The sequence below is a fragment of the Mustela nigripes genome, chromosome 9 (assembly GCF_022355385.1).
Source record: "Mustela nigripes isolate SB6536 chromosome 9, MUSNIG.SB6536, whole genome shotgun sequence".
NCBI classification, from domain to species: domain Eukaryota; kingdom Metazoa; phylum Chordata; class Mammalia; order Carnivora; family Mustelidae; genus Mustela; species Mustela nigripes.
The window spans coordinates 84,086,397-84,109,872 of NC_081565.1; the positions used below are offsets into that span (position 1 = coordinate 84,086,397).

The 23,476-nt window shown below is 48.0% G+C and overlaps 1 protein-coding gene and 1 long non-coding RNA gene across 6 annotated transcripts in view; one reads left to right on the forward strand and one right to left on the reverse strand.

Moving 5' to 3' along the window:
• The window catches only part of LOC132024850 (uncharacterized), a 121,757-nt gene extending 100,553 nt beyond the window's left edge, over window positions 1-21,204 (reverse strand). For all 4 annotated transcript variants that reach the window (XR_009406335.1, XR_009406334.1, XR_009406333.1 and 1 more), the window contains exon 1: window positions 21,011-21,204. This is a non-coding gene — a long non-coding RNA (uncharacterized LOC132024850). The remainder of the gene's footprint in view (window positions 1-21,010) is intronic.
• Window positions 21,205-21,222: 18 nt separating this feature from the next.
• Window positions 21,223-23,476, forward strand: part of VLDLR (very low density lipoprotein receptor) — a 29,971-nt gene continuing 27,717 nt past the window's right edge. The window contains exon 1 of one of the 2 annotated variants that reach the window (XM_059411939.1): window positions 21,223-21,514. In XM_059411939.1, the coding sequence (XP_059267922.1) occupies window positions 21,433-21,514 (82 nt within the window). In that variant the 5' untranslated portion in view covers window positions 21,223-21,432. The remainder of the gene's footprint in view (window positions 21,515-23,476) is intronic. The other variant, XM_059411938.1, reaches the window with a different exon arrangement.

Sequence of the window (23,476 nt, forward strand, 5' to 3'; positions counted from 1 at the left end):
ATGAGTCTGCCCATTCCACCTGCTGGTTTTCCCACACAATTTGGGGGAAAGTGGACATGTGTTAAATTTACTGCTGGAATACCCAGAGCCCTATCTAGTGCGCGGCCCCAACTGACGTGTAATAAGCCAGTGACCCGAAGAGGACAGCCTGCTGTGACGCCCCAGGTGACATCATCGTGCAGACCAAGAAGGGCCTCTGGGGGAGTGTTTGGTCTAATGAAAGACACCCCACATGATAAGGGCTACCTCTAGGACTCGCAGGGAAGACTAGGGGACCCAGCATCAAAAGGTACTTTCATTCCTATCCGTAATGTTTTATGCAAACGTGTTGTGAGGAGCACTGGGTGATGCGGAACTAACGAATCGTCGAACACTACATCGGAAACTTATGACATACTATATGCTGGCTACGGAACATAGGAAAACATAAAAAATTTAAAACCCTAAAATTGGGAGCTTAAAAGCTTAATTTTAGATTTTGCGTGGCAGACATAAATTGTTATGCTTTTCTATGTTTTTTAATGTCTCAAACTAAAAAGGAGAATCCCCCTCAAAACCAGATGAGAGGGAGGGAAGGCGACGGGGACAGAAGAGAGGGGGTAGGACTAGGGGGGGGATGGGGAGACAGTGGGGCTCTGTAGGAACGGAAGAGGAAGGGGAGACACATTCGTGGTCAAGGACTCTGGGAGGCTAGCGAACCCCGTGGTACGCGGACACGGAAACCCAGTTCCATAGAGATGCTTACAAGCACCCAAACTAAAGGAAGAATGAAGACGTTCTACAAGCCCTGAATACAGACAGACATTCGTAGAATCCAGGGAAAGACCCAGAGAAGTCCTTCTAGGAACAGAGCTACTCGTGGTCCTGAAGAACGGAAGAGACTGAGTGTCCACGGATAAAATCCACGGACATTCACAGAGTAGCGGGGACCATCTGAACTCCCAACGGCCACTCTCAATTCATTCCTAGGATGCAGCATGGCCGCGTTTCTCTCACTTGAGAAGCCAGTAAGAGAGCAGAATTCACTTGACAGCTATATCCTGGGCCAATTTGTCAGGAAATTGGCCTTTTCTATGATGGAGGACCTACCCCGCATTTACATTTCTGAAACAGAAGTATGGGCAGTAAACATGCCACCTGGTGACAGCCTACCTGTTTTGCTAGACGCACAAAAATCTATTCCCTTTTGGTAAATGAAAGAAGCTGGGTGGTGTGTGTTTTCTTTTCCCTCTAAGACTTTAACAACCACTGGTAAAACTAACAGCTTAAAAATTATTCAATGTTGGAGAGAAGAAACCATTCCAAACATGTATTGATTGTTTCCTGTCATTAACTGAATACTGGTAATGGAGGAGGGTTCAAAACTGCAGGCGAACTACAGCCTCTCATTAATCCCAGCTGCTTAATTAAATCAAGTCCAAGGTTCTAATTTTATTGTGTCTTTTCAAATACTTGCATGCATTTATTACGACTGGGAGATTTTAGATGGCTAAAGTCACATCTGGCTGAATCTCCTCAGAAGAAATAGTCTTTTACTACAAAAGAGATTGTCTGAGACAATCTACTGACAGATTCTCTCCCTGTACTTTTTAAGGCTGTCAGAGAACAAAGCCATCATTCACAGCGGGGCTGATTTCTGTAAGCCACACATGATAAAAAGAAGAAAAGGTTAGCCTCTTGGCTTGACACTCACACTTCAGTCCCTGGAGAAGGTGGAATTGTATCACAGCATCTGGCCTGCACAAAACTAACCACGATTTGAGAAAATGTGTTTACAAATCCCTTCCTGGAACAGAAGGTAATTCAAATAAGAAATACAATAAGAAATCTACACGAGGTTGATGAGTGAATGTCAGAACCTAGAGGTCATTCAAGGCAGGACTTTAGCAAATTGGTGGTCGTGTTCAGGCATCAGAAATGTTTTATTTCTGGGAGGGAGAAATGCAGATTTGAACAAGGTGAGTGGCAGATCACCAGGAAGTATCTGCATATATGTTTGCCTAGTTTGAATGTGACCTTGATGTAGTGGAGACAGAGGAGACACTCTTCTCTGTAATCAATAGATGACTTTTCGCCCCTTCCCCCTACCAGAAAGAAAAACTCTTGACCATGAAAAAAAAGGACACCTTGACAAGCTTCTTTAAAAGAGGAAAAACTTGCCAACTATTACCCCAGACTATCATGTTACTTGATCCATGTAATGTTCTATTTTTATCTCCTTTTATGAAAAGGCATGATTATATACTTTTTTAAATACTATAGGAGATGCACGTGTCCCATCTTAAGATACACGTGAAATCAGACCCCCAACCTCACATTCGGTGGGGGGCCTCCGGGGGTTGTTAAGTCCTCTAGGGGGCTTATAATTTCACAGTCATATCTCCTGCTGATTCTCAGTTTCTGCTGAATGCCTCCCCACACCACCCACCCCTCTGGTCCCTCTACTCATCCCCTGTCCATTTAAACAGCTTCTTCTAATTTTCCCGCAGCGTTGTTTACTCCTGGCATGTTGGTACATATCACATTTTTATGGGAGGTCTGAAACCATGGTGGGAATTTTATCACAGCACCACACATGTCCCAATCATATAAAATATAATAGCTTATTCTGTGCTACTTAGTTCAACGAAAAGTGACACAGAATTACATGCAAATTCTGATTTTACTAACATGACCCATGATGAAAAAAAGAAAAAGGAAGGAAACTTACGAAAGTGTCAAGAGCGGTCATCTTACAGTAATAACATTATTCATTTTTTTCTCCCCCATCCCCGCAAATTTTCTAGATCTTCTCTGATGCACGTGCACCTCTACCATTCAACCTTCTCTTCTGGCCCCTGTAGCTTTGGATTTCCTTTTCCTATCTGTAGAGAATCATCATCTCTGCCTCAGCTTATTGACCCGTTTCAAGGCTTGAGCTCTGCACCCACCATCTGCAGAGAAGAATCACATTCCAGGAACTTACGAGAGATGACCTCCAACTCTTTGCTGCTCAATAGTGTGCAGAAAGTTCAGATGGAGAATTGCCTGGAGGTTCTTTCTTTTCCTTTATAGAATTAAACACGGGCAAAATGCCAACAATGAGGGATGTTCAATAAAGCAGTCCTATATAATTCAGTGGTAGTCACTGTGGGGCATTTGAGGAAATTCATCATCAGAGCTCAGAATAGCCTCTTTTTGAGTACCTTCGAGAATACTTAATTCTGTTCCCAGAGCCAGGGACAAGGGACAAGGGAGCTCTTCCTAAGAAACTGAATTTTCTTTTTTTTAAGCAGGCAACAGAAATTGCCTTAAAAAGAAATTTGAGAGGCAGTGTGCACATGTGCATGCGTGTGCGCGTGCACACGTGCACACACACGCTAGTGGTGGGGGAGGGGCAGAGGGAGAGAGAGAATCTTAAGTAGACTCTCTGCTGAGCAGGGAGCCCCATGGGGGGCTCAATCCCAGGACCCTGAGATCATGATCTGAGCCAAAATCAAGAGCCAGAAGTTTAACCGAGTCACCCAGGCACCCCAGAAACTTCATTTTTAAAAATCACGGAATGACAAGACATTTTCCTCTTTGCCCTGGCCACTGGGAAGCTCAGAGCAAAAATATCCCTTCCACAGGCATATATTTTCTAAGCCTAACTTAAGGCTATTTTTCTGTCCCCTTAGTCCTTATTATATTTCACATCCTTATTTTCCAAATTGTCTTGAAATCTTTATAAAACAGGACAACTGTGAGAAAGGCACTTCGCTATAATGTTACAAAGGAACACAAACTTGGCCAGGGCCCAGGAAATGAGGGAAGCGTATGATCAGAATTTCCTTGGACTCTTCAGTAAAAAAAAAAAAAAGAAAAAGCCAACATCTTCTTTGGTAAAAAGAATGCTGACAAAAGAAATGAAAGATATTTCTTCGAGCTTCAGTATTTTCTCTAAGAATCCTGGGCTGCTTTCTGTCAGAAAGCTGGATCCCTTTAAGAAGTTCTGAGCTAGCAAAATGTCTTCATTAAATACCTTCCAACAGCTCGTCTCCATGGTTTGTCCCAGGAAAACGTGTGCGCAGGAGAGTGCCTGGCTGCCTGCTTTCTATCACCGTAAGCATGCATTAATATGCACTTTGTAGGAAAAGAGTGTGGGTAAGGGAGAATTAGATGAATTTTTGTTCCAGGTCCCTCCCACGCAGAGCAGTAACAGGTCTTAACAGGGCTTGGCTGTGGATAAGTCAATAAAAGGTGACAAACCTGTACATTCAAGGCCACCTCCAGCTGAATAAAGGTTACTGTGTGGCTGTCAGTGCCTCAGTTACTCAGAGGTCCCCTGGGACTCAGTATGAAGTAAGAAGAAAGAACACCCTGACGTGTTCAGGGCTAGACAGATCTAAAGATGCCTGCTTTCATGTTTAAAACATTTCATGCAATACGAACCAGAGCTTGCACGTTTTCCTCCTGAAATGCTTTCTAGAAAAACTCCCATCTCTTTTTGCTGACTACAATTGCACCTTGTCACAAAGCTGTTCTATGTAGCCTCTGTGGTGACCAGTGCCCTCCTCCACAAAAAGAAGACCTCAAGGATGTCTGTATTACCTAACCAACACAGTGAAATGGAATACATTCTCACCATATGTTTGAAACCCTACACCTCACAACTCCTCACCACCAACCTTCAAAGGTGGTCTTTCTTTCATGTTGAAGACCACCATTTTCATGTTGAGGCTGAGACCACTAGTAACTTGTCCAGAGTCTACCAGAGGACAGAAACAGATTTTGAGCCCAGATCTAAGTCCCAATATACACTCTTAAACGTAACTTGATCAGATTCTGCTTGTCGGGAAGCACAGCAAATCTAAATGGTGGTGAGAATGTGAAGAAAATGGAACCCTTATAAGCAACCTACAGATTTGGTGCAACCCCTATCAAAATATCAACAGTGTTTTTCACACAATTCACACAAGTATTCAAACAAAGAATACTAAGATTTGTAGGAACCATAAAAGACTCCAAAGAGGGGTGCCTGGGTGGCTCAGTGGGTTAAAGCCTCTGCCTTCAGCTCAGGTCATGGTCTCAGGGTCCTAGGATCGAGTCCCATATTGGGCTCTCTGCTCAGCGGGGAGCCTGCTTCCCCCACCCTCTGCCTGCCTCTCTGTACTTGTGATCTCTGTCTGTAAATAAATAAATAAAATCTTAAAAAAAAAAAAAAAAAAACTCCAAAGAGCCAAAGCAATCTTGAGTAAGATAACCAAACCTAGAACTACTATAATTCCAGATCTTAAGATACACTACAAAGCTCTAGTATCAAAACAGTATGGTACTGGCACAAAAACAGACACATAGATCAATGGAACGGGATAAAGAGCCCAGAAGTAAAGCCACTATTATTGGGTCAATTAATCTACAACAAAGGAGACAAGAAGAGACAATGAGGAAAAGACAGTCTCTTCAACAAACGGTGCTGGGAAAACCGGACAGCTACATGCAAAAAATGAATCTGAACCACTTTATATACCATACCAAAAAAATTCCTTAAAATGGATTAAAAACCTAACTGTGGGACTTGGGACCATAAAACTCCCAAAATAAAACAAAGGCAGTCATCTTCTTGACACCGGCCTTACCAACATTTTTCTAGGTATGCCTCCTCAGGCAAGAGAAAGAAAAACAAAATGAACTATTGGGACTGCACCAAAATAAAAAGCTTTGGCACACCAAGGGGAACCATCAACAAAACAGAAAGGCACTACTGAGTGGAGAAGATATCTGCAAATGATGTATCTGATAAGGGCTTGTATGCAAAATGTAAAAAGAACTTCTGCAACTCAACACCAAAAGACAAATAAGCTGATTAAGAACAGGCAGAGGATCTGAAGAGACACATTTCCACAGAAGACATAGAGATGACATATAGAAGACATACAAACACGTGAAAAGATGCTCAACATCACTCATCATCTGGGAAATGCAAATCAAAACCACAACAAGGTATCACCTTCTATCTGTCAGAATGGTTAGAACCAAAAAGGCAAGAAATAGCTAGTTTGGAGAGGACAGGTAGACAAAGGAAGATTTGTGCACTGTTGGCAGGAATGTAAATTGGTGCGGCCACTGGGGAAAACAGCCTAGTGATTCCTCAAAAAAATAAAAATAGAAATAGCATATGATCTAATAACTTTGCTATTGAGTATTTACCCAAAGTAAAACAAAAACACTAACTCAAAAAATATATATATGGACACACTTATGTTTATATGGCATATTGCCATATGGTCATATGGCAATTATCCCAGCAGCCAGATTATGGAAACAACCCAGTGTCCATCAGTAGATGAATGGATAAAGAAGAGGCGGTACATACACACACACACACACACACACACACACACGGGAATATTACTCAGCCATAAAGAAGAAAGAGATCATGCCATCTGCACAAACACGGATAACCTACCTCTAAGAGGGTGTTTGGGTCTCTAAGAGCACGTTTTGGTTGGCACAGTGACTGGAGGTGTGCTGCTGGCCTTTAGTGGGAAGGACCAGGAATTCTAGACAAAGCAACGCAGGTGACACATACTAGACATCTAGAAAAATGGCTCACACGATCCCAAGAGCCAAAAATATTCCACCAGGCACCAAGGACTTCTTCCCTGTTTGTATTGATCTGAGCCTAGATCCTGGTTCTATTTTATATAAAAGCACAACGTATCTGGGTGGTTTTAAAATACACTGTAATTTTGGGGCACCTGGGTGGCTCAGTGGGTTAAAGCCTCTGCCTTCAGCTCAGGTCATGATCTCAGGGTCCTGGGATCGAGCCCCTCATAGGGCTCTCTGCTCAGCGGGGAGCCTGCTTCCCCTCTCTCTCTCTCTGCCTCTCTGCCCACTTGTGATCTCTGTCACATAAATAAATAAATAAATAGATAGATAGATAAATCTTTAAATTGAACACTGCAATTTCTAGGAACGCAGCTATCACGTACAGTACAAGGAAGACTGTTTATTTGGTTTAGAACATTACTAATTGTGGCGCATCATTCCCAAATATCACATCACTAAGAGCTATGCCCCTTGGGATGGGAGTCTCCAACTCACGATTCCTGTAACGGTCGGCAGACATGCTCATGAAGATTGTGCGTGTGCAACATCGGACTGCCACATTGTGTCTGCTGCAGTTGGGTCATATGGCTTTATTACAAATTGCTTTTGATTCCTTTTTCCTTTATGCTACTCTTAGGACGTTACTCCAATTATATTTTGGGGTTATATGCACACCTATGATATAATCTATGATTTCTACTGCAGGATAGGGAAGGGGCATTTCAAGATTCAGCAACTGAGAGTTGAGAACCACTCCCCTCTCTCATCAAACACAGTGCAGACTCCTGTCTGGGCCACGGGGATCTTCAGGAGGAGGGCAGCGGGGGGGGCCTCCTACTCAGTATTGTCCCAGGCAAGGGAGCCCCATGCAACAAGCTTCTCGGGACCCCGACCGCCCTCTTGCTGAATTCATCCACTCAAGCCATTCACTGAAGGCCAGAACCCTTGCTTTTGGAAACAAGGCTCCAGTATATCTGTGTACCCCTAGTGCTTTTAATAGAGGCCTTTTTATACGTCAGTGGTGTATGATCGCCCAGCCCACCCACAAGGCTGACATACAATACGGGAGGGTGTTGAGATTTTGGTTCCCTTTCCCCCTACCAGGAGGGTCACTAAGGCCTTTATGCCGATGGTCTCATCCCTCCCCTTCCCTTATAACTTTAAGTTCTGACTATCAAAACACTGTCAGAGCCAATGTCTCACTGGATCCTGCATGAAAACCAGTGACCATCACTCACATGCGCCTTCTCTCTTTGGAGCCAGATGAAAGGCTGTAGGAGATAAGTAAGGTGAAAACTCTCTCCTTACACCAGCCAAACTAAGTGAGGTTCAAGGACGCCACGCTCAGGAGTCACAGGGCCCAGATGCAAACCCCAGTTTCTGAATCCAAATGCCAGCCCTCATCACATCACATTAGAGAGATAAAAATGGAAAATGTTGCAAAGCCATCCCAGGGTCAAAAAAAGTCCCTTCCACAACACTCCTTGGAAAATGTATCCTTTGTTTCTTAAACAAGGCAACAGTCATCCTCTAGACAAGCAGAGGGGGCATTATTTACATTTGGGGTGTATCTTACCACCAGTAGCGTCCAGAAATACACACACACACACACCCACACACTGACACAATCTCCTACCGGTTACTCACTCAGTTGCTTATCAGTGGACCGTGTCCAGGTAATTTAAAGTTTTATCAAGGGGTTGCAAATCTCATGTTATCAAGCATGTCTGCTATCATGGAGTTATCAAGCATGGCTGCTATCATGGAGTTATCAAACATGGCTGCTATCATGGAGTTATCAAGCATGGCTGCTATCATGGAGTTATCAAGCATGGCTGCTATCATGGAGTTATCAAGCATGGCTGCTTACTGTCTGCCACATTCCTGAACTCAGAGGTCCTATGGAGCCTGGGGAAGAAGAGAAAGTTTTAAGAGGGCCACTTTTTAGTGTTATTCCCCACCAGAGCAGGAGAGCTCTCCGCTCCGAAATCCCACATTGCTCTGGCGAGGGCCATTCTCCCTTTCCCGCACGGAGCATGGGCACCTCGCCATCTCTCTGCATGAGGCATCTCTGCACTCCCGGAGGGCTGGCCGGGTTCTGGCCGAAGGTCTCTCCTGTTCTCAGATCCATCAGCGCAGGCAGCTCCGTGAGCGGGAATGGCTGTGGGCTTCCAGGTGCTGGACGCAGGTGCTCAGGCCATGAACTGGAGCATCTCCAGGCTGCAGGCAGGGGACAGACGTGCTCCCCCAGTGCCCACTCAGCAGAGCTCAGACCTTACGAACGGCGTATGGTCCATGTCATCTAGATCACTGAGCGAGCACCACGGATCGCATTCAGTGGTTACAACGACACATGGCGGAAGCCTACTGTTAACTTCTTTCCATGAAGCCATTTCAGTGCCCGGTTCCAGACTCTGTGCTGTGTCCGGTTCCAGACTCTGCGCTGCCAAGTTACACAGGGATTCCAGTATAAAGTGTCACGTGTAGGAGAGGCCCATGCTATGTGTTCCATAAGGCCAGAACTTTATGAAGGCCTCAGACATGTTGGGTCTGAGTTTGGATCCCGGCGGGGATTTCAGGAGGTCATAGGAAGTATTCCCAGGGTGCAGATTATCCTCATTAACCACTTAAGGCCCTTTAAATGTGTGCATGTTGCAGACTCCTAGTTGTGTGGGCTCCAGGGTTGTGACCCCCAAAATTACAGGAATGTCGATACAGCTGAAGAGACTGGACAGAGTCCTGAAAGTTTAAGAAGACCAGAAGGAAGGCCAAGCTACAGGGTGACCACAAAGTAATGTTTTATGACCCTCAGCCTTTTCGGGCATAACAACATGTACATAACGGCAATAATTTCATGTGCCCCTTCCCACGTGATACTAACAACCAAGGTCAACGATAAGCTGTGAGATAACGCGTGACTGCAGCAGCGGGTTCTGAGTCGGAAGAGGGGGTGATGAGCTCACGGAGACAGGTGGTGGGCAGGAGGCTCCAAGTGTCCCCCGCCTAAAGGGGTTAGCCTTGGGAAGGAAAGACTCTGGTGATTTCTTAGCAAATGTAATGCGTCCAACAGGGAAAGCCGAGAAGATGAACTTGGCCATCCGATCACAAATAAATGCCACAAGCCAATGCAAATAAATCAGACTCCCAACATACCCTCAAGAAGATTTTTTTTTTTTTTTAAATTAAACAAGGGAGTATTTGGGGAGAAAACCACAAAGAGCCCTTCAAAAGCCCAGATAACCACATGAAAAGGCGCAGTCGGCTCGCTGCTGGGGTTGTAAACCCAACACACACGCGTGCCAAGTCTAGATGCAGGACAGGTATCTACAGCCGAGACGGGTTTAAATGGCCAGTAACACCGCCTTCCGGAGACACCTCAGTGATTAAGAAAACGAAGATTCTGCCGGAGCAGAAACTCCACGTGACAGGGAACAGACCTGTGAGTGGAAATCAGCGGATTACAGCCTTTTCACATCTGAGTCCAAGGAAACCGGAAGAGGATTGACCTGATTGGTCAAAAGTTCCTGCTTTCTCCTTCAATTTCCAAATAATCCGTGTTATAATATTTCCAATAATTCCTCCGGCGGATCTTCCCCTGAAGCAGACTTGATTTCAGGAAATGCTAAGAGAGCCACAAGGCAGAGTTCCATCTATCTTCATAGTCTGTGTATTCTCTCCCATGGGCAGAACCCGCTGAGATGTCTGGAGAGAGTGAGCCAGGAGGCAGGGCCCAGATCAGATCCGGCGGGCGGAGTGAAAAAAAAGGGAAAAGAAGCAACCGGATTGATGTGACTAAAATTCCCTGGCAAAGACAGAAAATAGGACTTTACCTGCCACAAATGATAACTCCTGTTTTTTTCCTTTTTTCAAGTTATTAAGAGAATTTCTTCTGTACTCTGCCATAAGCCCCTAATCAAAACAACACAGGGAAATGGGATGTTTTTGTTTCTCTTTTTAGTGACTCCCCGTCTACGACTCAGGGGTTTTGCCTAAGAGGAGCCAATGATAACACGGATCCTACTTGGTATCTCTTGTTTTGTTCTGTCATTTCGCTTTTGTCTGGCTCCAGAAAAAAAAAAAAAAAAAAAAAAAAAAAAAAAAGTGCTAGATGAACGTCAACTCTAAGAATGCCCATTTGGGAGAAAAGAAGGAGAAACTATAAAAATGTTCAGTGTGCCTTTTTAAAGCCTGTGACATAGAGTTCATCAAGAGACTCAGGTATGTGACGGCATCTTGCCACCTTTAGCATCGATGCCCATCTCTCCGTATGTGAGATTTTTAACTCAAACAATCCGAGGACACTGGCTTTAACCCTGAAAGTTGATCTATGCGTGAGTTCCTCCAAACTGCCACACGGGGATTATTCTCCCGAGCGTGGGTCCCCCGTCTCCTCCGGGGAGTAATGATGTCATGTTTGCAGAGTGCTTTGAACCTTCTCAGAAGAAAAGCAGTGTGTGTGCAAAGTCAAGACATTCTTCACACACTATGTAAGACAGAGCCTTCGTTTTTTCTGTTTCATACTTACAACACTGCCCCTCTAGCCAGGCTACGCTATAAAAGAGAGAGAAGATCTTCCGTGACCTTCGCAGACTTTCTCTTGAATGTTCTGAATAGTCTTTATGCCAACCAGCCCTCTCTCCCTCAGCTTTTTGTTCTTTCTTGGCATCTTTGGCAAAGCCAAGAGAGCAAGGAAGAAATGCAAAGAGACAAAACTAAACCACCCTCCACCCACCCTACAGTCACTTCTTCCCAGAAAGTTGCCTCTGAAATTCCCCAAGAGAACCACAAGAAATGAATTAAAAGATCTGTTTGTATAGTCATTCCAATTCAATGCATAAACATGGCAGGCCTCCTAAGTATTTAAACCATAATTCTTACCCTTCTAGGTGCTTACTTCTGATGGCAGGAAAGGAATACATTTTGATTGCAGAGAAGGATGTTGGTGATATTGGGGTGTTCATGTTAAGAAGGTGAAAGGTAAACATTAGATCTAGGGCAAATCTTCTCCCAAACCCCATTATCCCAATTCCTGGATTATCACCCTCTCCATCTCTACCTCTAAAAGACCTCTGATCTGTGCTTCCAAATGGTCTTCCATTATCCTCTCCCCAAAGCAAATCCAAGTCAATTTACGAACAAGCTCTGATTGGGGTCATTAGCCATCAATCATCCTTCCATTTGGGTCAGTAAGCAAGAGGTCCCCCCGCCCCATCTCTAGAAGAAAGTCCCTCCAAAGGGTGAAGCTTTGTATCTCCTTCACATGCAAGAATTGTCCGTCCAGAAAAATCATTAGATCCAGCCCAGAAATCTGCTGTAATAAACACACCTTCCGAGAGAGCTCCATGTCTCCTGGATCAGGGCAAACCGTTCTTAAGATCTCAAAATAGAATTCTAATCTCTAGGAGGTGCTAATTCTAGTCCCACGGTGGTGGGCACAACCGCAGCTGTGCTTTGTGATCCTATCAGATCAGCTGAAATCACAATTCATTTATGTTCAAAAAACACACTTTCTCTCCCACACAATTTATTCAAGGGTTCCTTTAAGATGGCAGTGGAAGACCCAGCTTCTGTTGGAAGTGCTTCTCCAAGGACAATGGACTCCCCTTAACTTTTTGATCTGTCTGTCCATTCATTCCCGACTTCTGACTCCAGGAATCATTAAGTGGTCTTTCCTCTCTTAGACGGCAAACTCTGTCATGCCTCATAATTGAGTGGGCACTCGATAAATGAACGCTATAGTGCTCTGAGGGATAATGCACTTCCTATTGGCAGCAAATCCGGGAGAAACTTCCTTAGAAGAAAGCACTGTCAATTACCACTTAACAAGCCTGAATTTTGGCTCCCAGAGAAAAAGCAAACAAAACAGTAACAGCTCACCCCCAACAGCAGCCACATCGCTATCTGGCCCCTGCCCTCCAGTCCCCTGGCAAGTGGCTGGCCCCACAGCAGGTCCTTGTTGGTCGACTGACTCAGAGAGGCTGGAGAACGGCGATACGTAATCCATCACTGATAGGTGGACGTCAGCTGGGTGCCTGACCGTCTGGCTCTGCGGAGCGGCTGACCTCCCGTGGTCTTTGGCTCTCTTACAGCTCACACATCGAGCTGGGATCAGAGATGTCAGCCGGCAGCAGGAGGCGCAGAGAGGCCAGGAAGGCCATTCTGGAACACTAGCAGGGGATTTGCTCTTTCCTCTGCCGCGGCCACCCCAACTTCCCTGACTCCCCAGGGGGAGGCCTCTTCCAACCTGATTGCACCGCCTGCCTTCTCTGCTACCCTGGGCCAGGCCGGAGCTTCACGCTGGACACCGAGTGACCCGCAATTAGAATGAGAGTCACCTCGGAAGTTCACGCCCGGGCCCCATGTCCAAATTGGTTATCAGATTGGTCTAGAGTAGAATTTCAGTGTGGATATTCTGGAAAGCTCTCCAGGGGATCTGCACGTGCAGGCCCACGGCCTGCCTTCATTCCAACCCTCGGCCCACCCTGCAATCCCTCTGCCTTTTACAGGGGGCGCTGAAGACAAGAGCAACAACAAAGGTGGCTTCTGACAATAGTACCTGGCAATTCCTGGCCTTTTTTCTCTGCCAGGCACTGCTCCAAGAGCTTTACTCATAGGAATGCCCTGAATTCTCATAAGAAGTGGGTGCATTTATCATTCTTATGTTTCAGGTGAAAACACTGAGGCATAGGAAGAGGTTAAACAATTTGCCTGGAACTTCAGAGCTAGTCGGTGATAGAGGCAGGCTTTGAACCCAGGAAGACTGGCTCCAGTACCTTTTCTCTCTTAACCATTCACCTATGCTGCCTCTCCATATTCCAAGCACAAAGGCTTTCAGCAATCACAGAGGGGCCCTGGGATCCTGTATGGACATAATCATCTACTCAGAGAACCGTATTTCTGAATACACACATCTGCTCCCACTACCCCGACCAGAAACCTTTGATTGCTTACTAACTGTTCACAGGATACAAATCCAAGCAATATACAAACACCTTCCTCGACTGCACTGGGCGAACCTTCTGGTATCTCCTCCCACCGTCAGCCACTCTACCCTCCAACAATTCCAAATGACACAGTTCCTTCCCACCATAGGACCCTAACAATAGGCTTGAGAACAAGGACTGCCCCCTCCACGCTGCAGATATGGTTGTTATCGGCATTCCCACTCCTCGTGAGTGTGTTTCTGAAACAATTTAGAGATGCTAAGACAAAACCTCCCCCAAGATCAGGGTTGGAAGGAAGCGTCATCATTTAGAAACTCAGCCTTTCAAGGGTCTAACATGAACGTACACCAGATCCACAACAAGAAAACATAAGCTACACCAACTCTCACCTTCACAAAACTTAAAGCTTAAAAAATGAAATGATTGTGATGAAACGATACATACTTACAGACCCTGCTGCATTACTCACAACTTACAGATTAAAATTCTCACATTCTAACGAGCGTTTCCATTCTGTTGGCTCAGTAGTGCCACAAAGCCCTCACTTCCTTAGCAACCCCTACTGTAAGAGTGTTTTAAATGCTGTAGTACTGCATCCCAAAACCTCCTGTGAATTGCAGTTACAGTGAATCAGAATGATCCAAATTGGGGGCAGACTCTTAGGAATTAGTTATCACGAGTTCCTGGAAAATAAAGTGAAACTGGTCCAGAATTTCATTCCTTCTTTCATTCCTTTTTTCATTCCTAAAAAACAGGTAAACCAAAACCCAACACTTTGCAAAGTATAGGATTCCCACGAGCGCACAGTGCAACTGGACGGTGGACGTCCAACAGAGGTCTACTACAACTGAAATGTAAACCACTTGCGGTTTGCTCTCCTTTTTCCAGGTCTGTACATCTCCCCACCGCCCTCTGAGCCTGCATTCACATCTGTTTTTCTACGGGGCGAGACCCAGCTTGTGCCTTCTTTGTTCAGAGAGAGAACATCTTTCTGTTGGGCCACCTAAGTTCCAAATCATGTCCCCTGACCCTACTCGTCATGTACTAGTACACATTACAGAATCCCCTGACTTCTCTCTCAGTCTAGCTCAGGATGTTTCCACTGTGATACCACTGACATTTTGAACCGGACAGATGATTCTTTGTTGTAGGGGCTGTCCTGTGTTCTGTAAGCTGTTTGTTTTACAGCAGCCCTGGGCTCTACCCCCTGTAAGTCAGCAGGACCTGGGTCATTCCCCCCACCACGCCCCAGGCAGCACAACTGAAAAACTTCTCCAGACATTGCCAAATGTTCCCCAAGGGCCGCATCACTCCCAGTAGGAACCACAGGTCAGGCCTCATGCTCAACCCCTTTTGGAGTTTCACTCCAGCTGTAAACACTTTCCTGTGTTGGGTCACATTTTTCCCCCTTTCTGAAATTGTTCAAAAGCAAACCTGCAAAAACCGGCCTTGGCCTTGGGATTTCTAGGCGGTTTTCTTAGAATGTAACCCTCTGTAGGGGTTCCTTTGTACTGAGTCCATAACAAGCATTTGATTTCAGATGAGGTAGGGGTGGGGAGCTGACTTGGCCATGACTCACAAGAAAGCAGCTGTTAGAACAGCCTTCCTGGTACCTGCATTCCTTTTGTGAATGGCCTCCAGGAGGGAGGCGACGGCCATGTAACTTCCACCGGACGTCATACCTGCAGTTTTGCCTAATGACTTACAGGACGCACCCTACCTCCCTCAAGAGGCCACCTCTCTAAGTCAGTTACTTGTTACGAACAGAAAACTTGGTCCAAACGGACATAGGCAACAAAGAGAATTTACTGGCTCAGGTAAGTGAGAAGTCCTACAGAATCAGCGCTGGCAGGAGAAGCTGACCTCCAACTGGGCTGAAGGTCAAGTTTGGGTGCCATCTCTCTGAATCTCTCAGCCTCTTCTCCAGGAGTCCCCTGGCCTTCAAACTGGCTTCTGTGGTCATGGTACAATCACCATTCAAGTTCTGGTCCAAGGTCCATACATATTGCTTCCAAGATTGTGCCTTTCTAATGAAGCAGAAGTCCTGAGCGTCCTTGTAGCTGCACAGATTTGAATTAATATGCTTGTGGCTGAGGTGTCCCACCCATGGGGCCAGGACAAGGCCAGGGGCTGATGGGTTGAGACCCTCGAATCAATCACAGAGGCTGAAGGAGCTTATGCTGGGGACTTTAGAACTGTGGTTCTCAAAGTGTGTTCCCTGACCAGCGGCTTCAGCACAGTCTGGGGACTTGTAAATAGAGATTTCCACCACCCACCCCAGACGTGCTGAGTCAGGCACTACAGGGTGGGGCCCAGCCATCCTTGTTTGAATAAGGCCTCCAGGCGATTCCCATGGAAGCTGAGGTTTGTGACCAGCTATAGCCGGTTTAGACCATCAAGCCTTCCCCACAAAGTCTGGAGTGGGGTGAATTTCACGCACTTCACGGGGCTGTCACACAGACAGAAAAGGATACAGTGGAGGCCTCAGAAGTTACAAAATCCTTCAAAAGGGGAAAGTTCATTTCACATTTTCCTGTGGCACCGCCATAGGGTAAGCAGAAATTCAAACTAGCAACTGACCGGATGATAACTCCTGCTTCCCTTCCTGGCTGGCAATTGGGGCTTGAGGCAAAGCAACACCCAACATCACGTGTGCATTTTTTTGTGCGCCCTACCCCACTCACCCCGAGAAATTGGACAAATACACGAATGCATATTTGAGAAAAGTAAAGCTAGTTGGCTGTTCAAACTGTCTCGAAGAAGGCATTCTCTATCAAAGTTTCTTAGTCATGGCTCATCCTGGGAATCAGCCGGAGGAAGATTACATACGCAGCCCCTTGGGACAGACATGATACCCACTGGGTTACGACCTCCAAGGGAGGAGCTGAGAACCTGCACGTTCCGCAAACACGGCCAGGAAGCCTTATGGATGATGCGGGTTTCTCGAAAACACTATTCTAAGAGATATGTCCAAAGGGCTAGGGAGAAACATCTCACAAAGGAATTCTATGAACATTTCTGAGTGCAAATAACAGTTTCTTCGTGTCCCCTCACTACCAGAGCCTCCTAATTGTTCTTCCTCTAGACCAACCTGTTTCCCAACTCCATCATTCTTCATACCACTGCCAGAGTGAATGTTCTCGAATGCACTGGTTATCAGAGCTCCAATCAAAACCCATCACAACCATGGTTTCCTCCAGGGAAGAGAGCTAGATGTGTTCCCAGGGAAGGACTTAGCTAGGTGTTACTGCCAATATTATATTACCTGGAGGCAGCAGTGGGCATATATATACACATATATGTATATATATGTATATATATATATTATTTACAAAAGTAAATTAGCAAAGAGAGACATAACTGTACCAATTATAGTAATGTCAATACAATTCTGTGCCCTGAGAATAAAATTAAATACATTTTTTTTTTAAAGTAAAGAAACAGAATATGTCAATATCTCTGGGTATTCAGAGTATGCTTTTAAAAATTCTTTTTCAACGGGGGGCACCTGGGTGGCTCAGTGGGTTAAGCCTCTGCCTTTGATTCAGGTCATGATCTCAGGGTCCTGGGGTCCAGCCTCGCATGGGGCTCTCTGCTCAGTGGGGAGCCTGCTTCCCCTCTTTCTCCACCTGCCTCTCTGCCTGCTTGTGATCTCTCTCTCAAATAAATAAATAAAAACCTTAAAAAAAAATAAAAAATAAAAATTCTTTTTCGAGACACCTGGGTGGCTCAGTTGGTTAATAAGCATCTGCCTTCAGCTCAGGTCATGATCTCAGGGTCCTGGGATCAAGCACCACATCAGGCTCCTTGCTCAGCAGAGAGCCTGCTTCTCTCTCTGCCTGACACTCCCTGTTTGTGCTCTCTAATAAAGAAATAAAATCTTTATAATTTCTTTTTCTCTGCATTTTATAATTACTCCTTTGTGAATCACATGACTTAATAAATATTTCAAAATGTAAAGGAAAGGCCATCTCCAGTCCTCGCCACGGCCTACAGGATGAAGGGAAAGTGTTCTCGTGACATCGTACAGGTCTCCGCATAAGCCAGTCCCACTTCTACTTCTTAGCCTTCTTCCCCACCATTCGTCCACTTGACACTCACCCTTGAAGATTTCTGCATCTCTTGCATTTTCCTGGAATACTCTTTGGCCTCTGCTCCCTCTGCTCGCCCCAGTCTTCCTTCCCCATTGACCCAGCACATCGGCCAGGTTAATGCCAGGTAAGGCTAAGCTAACAAAATCCCAGGAGGTGAACACAACACAGATTTATTTTGCTTTCACTCTATGTGAAAAGGCTTCACGTTTCTCCTCTGAAGACCCAGGAAGTAAATATTTTAGGCTTTGTGAGCAACATATGATCTTTGCTGCATATTTTTCTTCTTTGTTTAGTTCATTTGTTGCTTTTTGGGTGGTTGTGGGTTTTTTGGTACAATCTTTTAAAAAACATACAAACCATTCTTATACTCATAGGCCATCCAAAAACAGGCCACTGGCCGTTTGCTGACCTCTACTCTTTATGACTATTGCCAGATACATGCAGGCAGCGCAGAATTACTCATGAAGTCATTCACACTGGGTCCATGAGACAGTTGTATCTTGCACAATTCTTATCATTAGACAGCAGACAAAAAGCAAGGGTCTCATTCAAGCAATGAAATGCCCCACTCTGTAAATGACACCCTGTGACTTCTCACAAATACTTGCCCCAAATTCGCCCTTCAGTGGGGCATTTCGACCATAGTGGGGCCAGAAAGTACAACCCTACCAAGTGACCATGACTTGGTCAAAATGATGACTCTACTCAGCTCTGAGTCAACTGCCCTGGGAAGCCTTTTCTGGCACTCTAGTTCCCCAGCCAGATGAGCTACCCTCCCCTATAATCTCACAGAACTTTGAGCATCCCTGGGCTGTGCTCTTTCTCTGCTGTCCCCACCAGATCCTGAACTTCCTCCAGTTGGCATCTCCCTATGCCCACTGCAAAGCACAGGCCTACCTCCCAGGGATGCCCGAAGCCTGTTGCCTCCACAAAAAAATAAATGTGATGGACTGTGGGAGTGAATGCTTGCCTCTGCGTTTACCTGAAGGTGTCTGAATCTAGCACTGTCCACCGTCCTGAGACCAGTTGGTTCAACCACACCCATCTCCTCTCATGATCAATTTGTTTTGGTTACACAGTTATTTTCTGTATTAAGTTCATTTCTTCTTATAATTGTTTTCTCCTATCACTGCTTTGCAGAGAGCTGGTCCTTGAGGCCACAGAGAGCTCTGACTTTATGTGGCTTAGTTTTGCTCTCGGCTTACAGGTCAGAAGGCAGGCCCAGAGAGGCACAGTGATTTTCCTAAGTTACACAGCCAATGAGAGGTCCAGCTAAAAGTTATGGTTTGGTTCAACAAAGCTACCAGATTGAACACATAGCCTCAGCTAAGTTCCCCGACAGTTTATTTATATTCCCTTGGAGGAGCAGAAAGCAAAATACATGTTCGTCAACTGTAAGTCTATTGTACCATATCAGGGTTTAGCTTGTAGTACCCATGCATTGATCTCTGAGAAAAAGACTAAACGCAAGCCACACGGACTGTTTATTAACCACGTGCTTTTCCATATGGATTCCACTCACCCCTCTACCACCTTTCCTCATCTGCAGATCTTTCAGAACCCTGAGAATATTGAAGGCAATGTGCCCCAAAGGTTTTACCATCACACCTTAATGCCTGTTAGAACAACACCTACACGCATTTTCACTACCCAACGGCGTAAGACAAATCCGAATTCAGTTTCACATGCAATATGTGCACGGCTCTGCAGTTGGAACTAAATGTACAATCACGGAGTGGGCAAAACAGCGTTGGGAATGAGTGATAGTGTAACCCTCCACAGACACAGAGTTAAGCCCCTTAATGTTTATCAGTTAGCCATCCTGATGTCCCCTGTCCCCACTAAAATGTATCCTGCAATTTTCCTCCTCTGCAATTTTCCTTTTCTTGCCATCTCCTGGATACAGTAAGTTCCTCATAAACATCCCCTCTGATGGCTAGCCTTGACAGAAGCCTAGCAGCACCAGGGCAAAGAGAATATAGATAAGCCGTTCCCACCACGTTCCCATCAAAAGAACACCTCTAGAACATGGTCCTATTGAATCTGGCAAAGTTTGGGTTATTTTCCACCTGAAAATAACTTAAAAAAAAAAAAAGGAAAAGGAAAAGAATAAGAAAATATGTAAACCCTTTATTTAAGATGGAGAAATGGCTCCTTGTGCGCTCCAACTCTCGTTAAGTGCTTAATAAACCACCCGAGACAGTGCACCTCAGCCAGGAGAGAGTGTGCTAGAAAACTAAAGTAAACACACACACAAAACAAATTACAGGCTCAGGTCCTGCAGTGCACAAAACAAGAATCAGTCCTTAATCGGAATCTTGCCCTACTTCCTTTTTTTTTTCTTAAGCCTTATAATTAAATGTTACAAAGTGTATCCAGAAGAATAAACCTAGGTTCCCCCTCCCCCCCAACAAGAAAAGGTTAAGCTTTTAATTACAGGCCCTCAAACTATCATTTTGTGCAATTAGCAATTAACTCTAATCGTTGATGAGTGAATGCAGGGCTGCGCTGGCAATCTCCCTCCTCCTAGCCTGGGTTATTTCAGTCCCGTTCTATCCCAGAGAACAAGCCCCACACACACACACACACACACACACACACACACAGACACACACACACACACACACACACACACACACACACTCACTCACTCACTCTCATTGAAAAACACATTCAATTTTTAGCGAAAATGGCATCCCGGCGTGCGACTGAGACAGGCACCCCGAACCCCACCTCGGAGCAGCCCAAAGGTGTGGAGCCCGTCGGCTCCATCACTTTCAGGTGGAGCTAGGAGGCCTGAGGAAGCCGCTACCTACCAGCCTCACAGGACCGGCCTGCCTTTGGGGGCGCCGGAGAGGGTGGCAGGGAGGGAGAGAGGGAGAGAGGGAGAGGCTCGCAGCCTCGGGAAGCCGCGGGTCCCCCCCCCCCCCCGCCCCGGCCGCCGGCCCCGTTAGCGGGCGGGCGGTGGCAAGAGCAGCGCGAGTTGCATCAGCGCTCCCCGCTGCCGCCGCGCCTCGGCCGGGAGGGTACAGTAGGGACTGTAGGGAGCGCACGGCGGCTGCGGCGGCAGGTTCCCGAGATCAGGAAATTAGGGCAGGCACCGGGGATTGGAGGCGAGGGCGGCGCGCGAGCCAACCAGCGGCCGCCCCGGGCCCCCGTGAGCCCCGGGCGGACGCGCGGAGCCGCCGGGCCCCAGGAGCAGCCCGGGTGGCAGCGGCGGCCGCGGCCACTCACGCCCGCACACACGCCCTCCCGCAGCCCCGCGCGGGCACCTGGCTGCCCGGAGCTCCCGAGAGCAGCGCGTTGTTGGTGGGGGGGAAGGAGGGCTGAGGCCGCCGCTCCCCCCACCGCCCCCCTCCCGTCGCTGACCACTCCCCCTCCTGCCCCCTCCTCGCCGCTCACCCCGCGCCCCGGCAGCCGCCAGTGTGGGTGCTCCGCCGCCGGCTCCGCTCTCTTCTGCCTTCTCCTCTGCTCTCGGCTCCCCACCCCCCCTCCCCCCCCCCCCCCCGTCCCCTCTCTTCCCCTACCCTCCCCTCCTCTGCAGCGCCTGCATTATTTTCTGCCGGCAGGCTCCGCTTGCACGGCTGCTGCGGCCCGGGGAGGTGGGTGGGTGGGTGGGTTGGCTGGTGGGGAGGAGATTGTGCAAGTTGTAGGGGAGGGGGTGCCCTCTTCTTCCCTGCTCCCTTTCCCCCTTTCTAACTCCTTCCCTCTCCTCCTCCCCCTCCCCCCTCCCCGCCCCCACCTCCTTCCTCCTTTGCGAAGGGCTGGTAACTTGTTGTGCGGAGCTAGCGAGCGGCGGCGGCGGCACCATCCAGGCGGGCACCATGGGCACGTCCGCGCGCTGGGCGCTCTGGCTGCTGCTCGCGCTGTGCTGGGCGCCCCGGGAAAGCCGCGCCACCGGAGCGGGTGAGTGAGGACGCGCCCCTCCGCCGGCTGTCCGGACCCCGCCGGGGCGCCAGGGGGCCCCGAGGCGCGGGTCTCCTTTTGCCCACCCCCCTCCTAGGAGGCGCCTCTCCGCTCTGCTCGCCTGCTTTCCCTCCCAACCCTGGTGGCGCCTCTGAGCTGACTGTCAGCGCCGCGGCCACGGGGAGCCGGGCTTGGGGGACAGCGGGATTTGGGGTGTCCTAAAGCCTCGCCTGAACTAGTCTTCATTCCCTTACACTCTGTCCCCCAAAGCCGCTGTTTTGCCCTGTTTTTCAGCCCGCTTGGCCGGGGCTCGGGAATGTGGGCTTCGGAGCCTCTGAACAATGGTTCTGTCTGCTCTGCCAGGCGGAGTGTTCGGAAGGAGGCAGAGGGCCGGGTCGGGCCGAGCGGGGCGCGGGAGCCCGGGGCACGCTCCTGGCACTTGAGGGAGGGTGGGAGTGTTCGGTGGTCGAGGGTGGGCGCCCCCGGGGACGCGGGGCGCCGGGTGCGGGTCCCGGCAGCGAGTCCCCGGTGACGGTGAGCGGGCGCACGTTCGATGGGCGGCAGCCGGGAGGCTCCAGGGAGCCACTTGAAGTGCGCAGCCTGCGCACCCGGACTGCGACTCCCCGGGCGCCGGTGGTCTCTCTGGAGTAGGGGTTAGAGGACGAGCGCGGTCTCAGCCAGGACTCCCCGCTGGGTGTTTCACCCCTTCTCCCCGCTCCCCCCTCGCGCCGTGTTTGTAAACCTCTCGGGTCTCCAGTGTGGCGGGGCGGGGGTGCGGGGGGGGAGCGCAAGGAAGACTTAATCAGGTTAGTTTGCTGATCTTCGTTCCCGGTGAGATTTCCTCGAGAGGAATTGAGTCCTAATCTAGTGACTGTGCAATTAGCCTTCATTCCAAACAATAGATCAAAGGGAGTAGCGCGAGAGAGCTGGTGTGTGGCGCTGGGGACTACTGCCGAGGGCCCCGGGTCTGCCGCACTGGGCCCGGGAGCCCCGTCCTCGGCCACTCTCCCCGTGGCAGCCGCACAACTTTCCTGGGCAGAGGACAGGAAGCCCTTCCACAAATTCGGTCCGAGTCCCGGCGCGCCCCTGAAGTGATCTTGACTGGACGCGGCGGGCCCCGCTGGCCAGCTCCGGGGAAGTGGACAGAAGCTGCCCCGATCCGAGCACCCATGCCAGAGTCCTGGCTCCTACCGCCCGCGGCTCAGGAGGCCCGCCTGCCTGCAGTCACGTGGCTCCCGAAGTGAGCCAACTTGAAAGTGTGCGGTCAAGCCCTCTCGGGCCATACCTGGGGGGTTCGAAGCCTCCCAGTGCCCCCCCTGCCCTTTGGCTCGGACTGTCCCGAGCGAGCGTGTGAAGCTGGGACGGGCTTTTCTGCCCTCTGCGATTGGCTGGCCGCCCGATCACGTTTGGGTTGGTCACATGGCTCCGCGAACTCAGCATAGAGCAGCCCGAGAAGTGGGATCTGTGAGGGAACGCATAGCACTAGACAGGCTCCCTCGCACTGTCCTCCCAAAAGCTTTCCCCGACCTGGACTCCCAGAAAAAGGCGGGTCGTGGAGACAGCCTCTGACGGGTAACAAACTTCAGGGCCTGGAGAAGGCCTGCCTACAAGAATTTTCAGACTAGAACATTAATCATTAATGGATGAGCGATACTAACTTATTAAATGATTTCTCAGAATAGTACCATGACTTGTATTATACTTTTCGTGACATTTCAAAAGACTAAGGTATACCAGAAACTCTTGATAACCAACCTTCCTGGAAAGGGTTTTTTGCTGCATGTTTTCTTTTAATGTAACATGTAAAACTTTCCCTTGGAGGTTAACGTTATTCTGTAGAACGCTGCAAATGCCCCTAAACTGCTGAAAGGAGTTAGTTGGCCTTGTATGAGGTAGGTGAGGGTCCCTTTGACTCCCTGTGTCACATGTGAAATATGTGACATGCCATGAATAGTGAAAAAC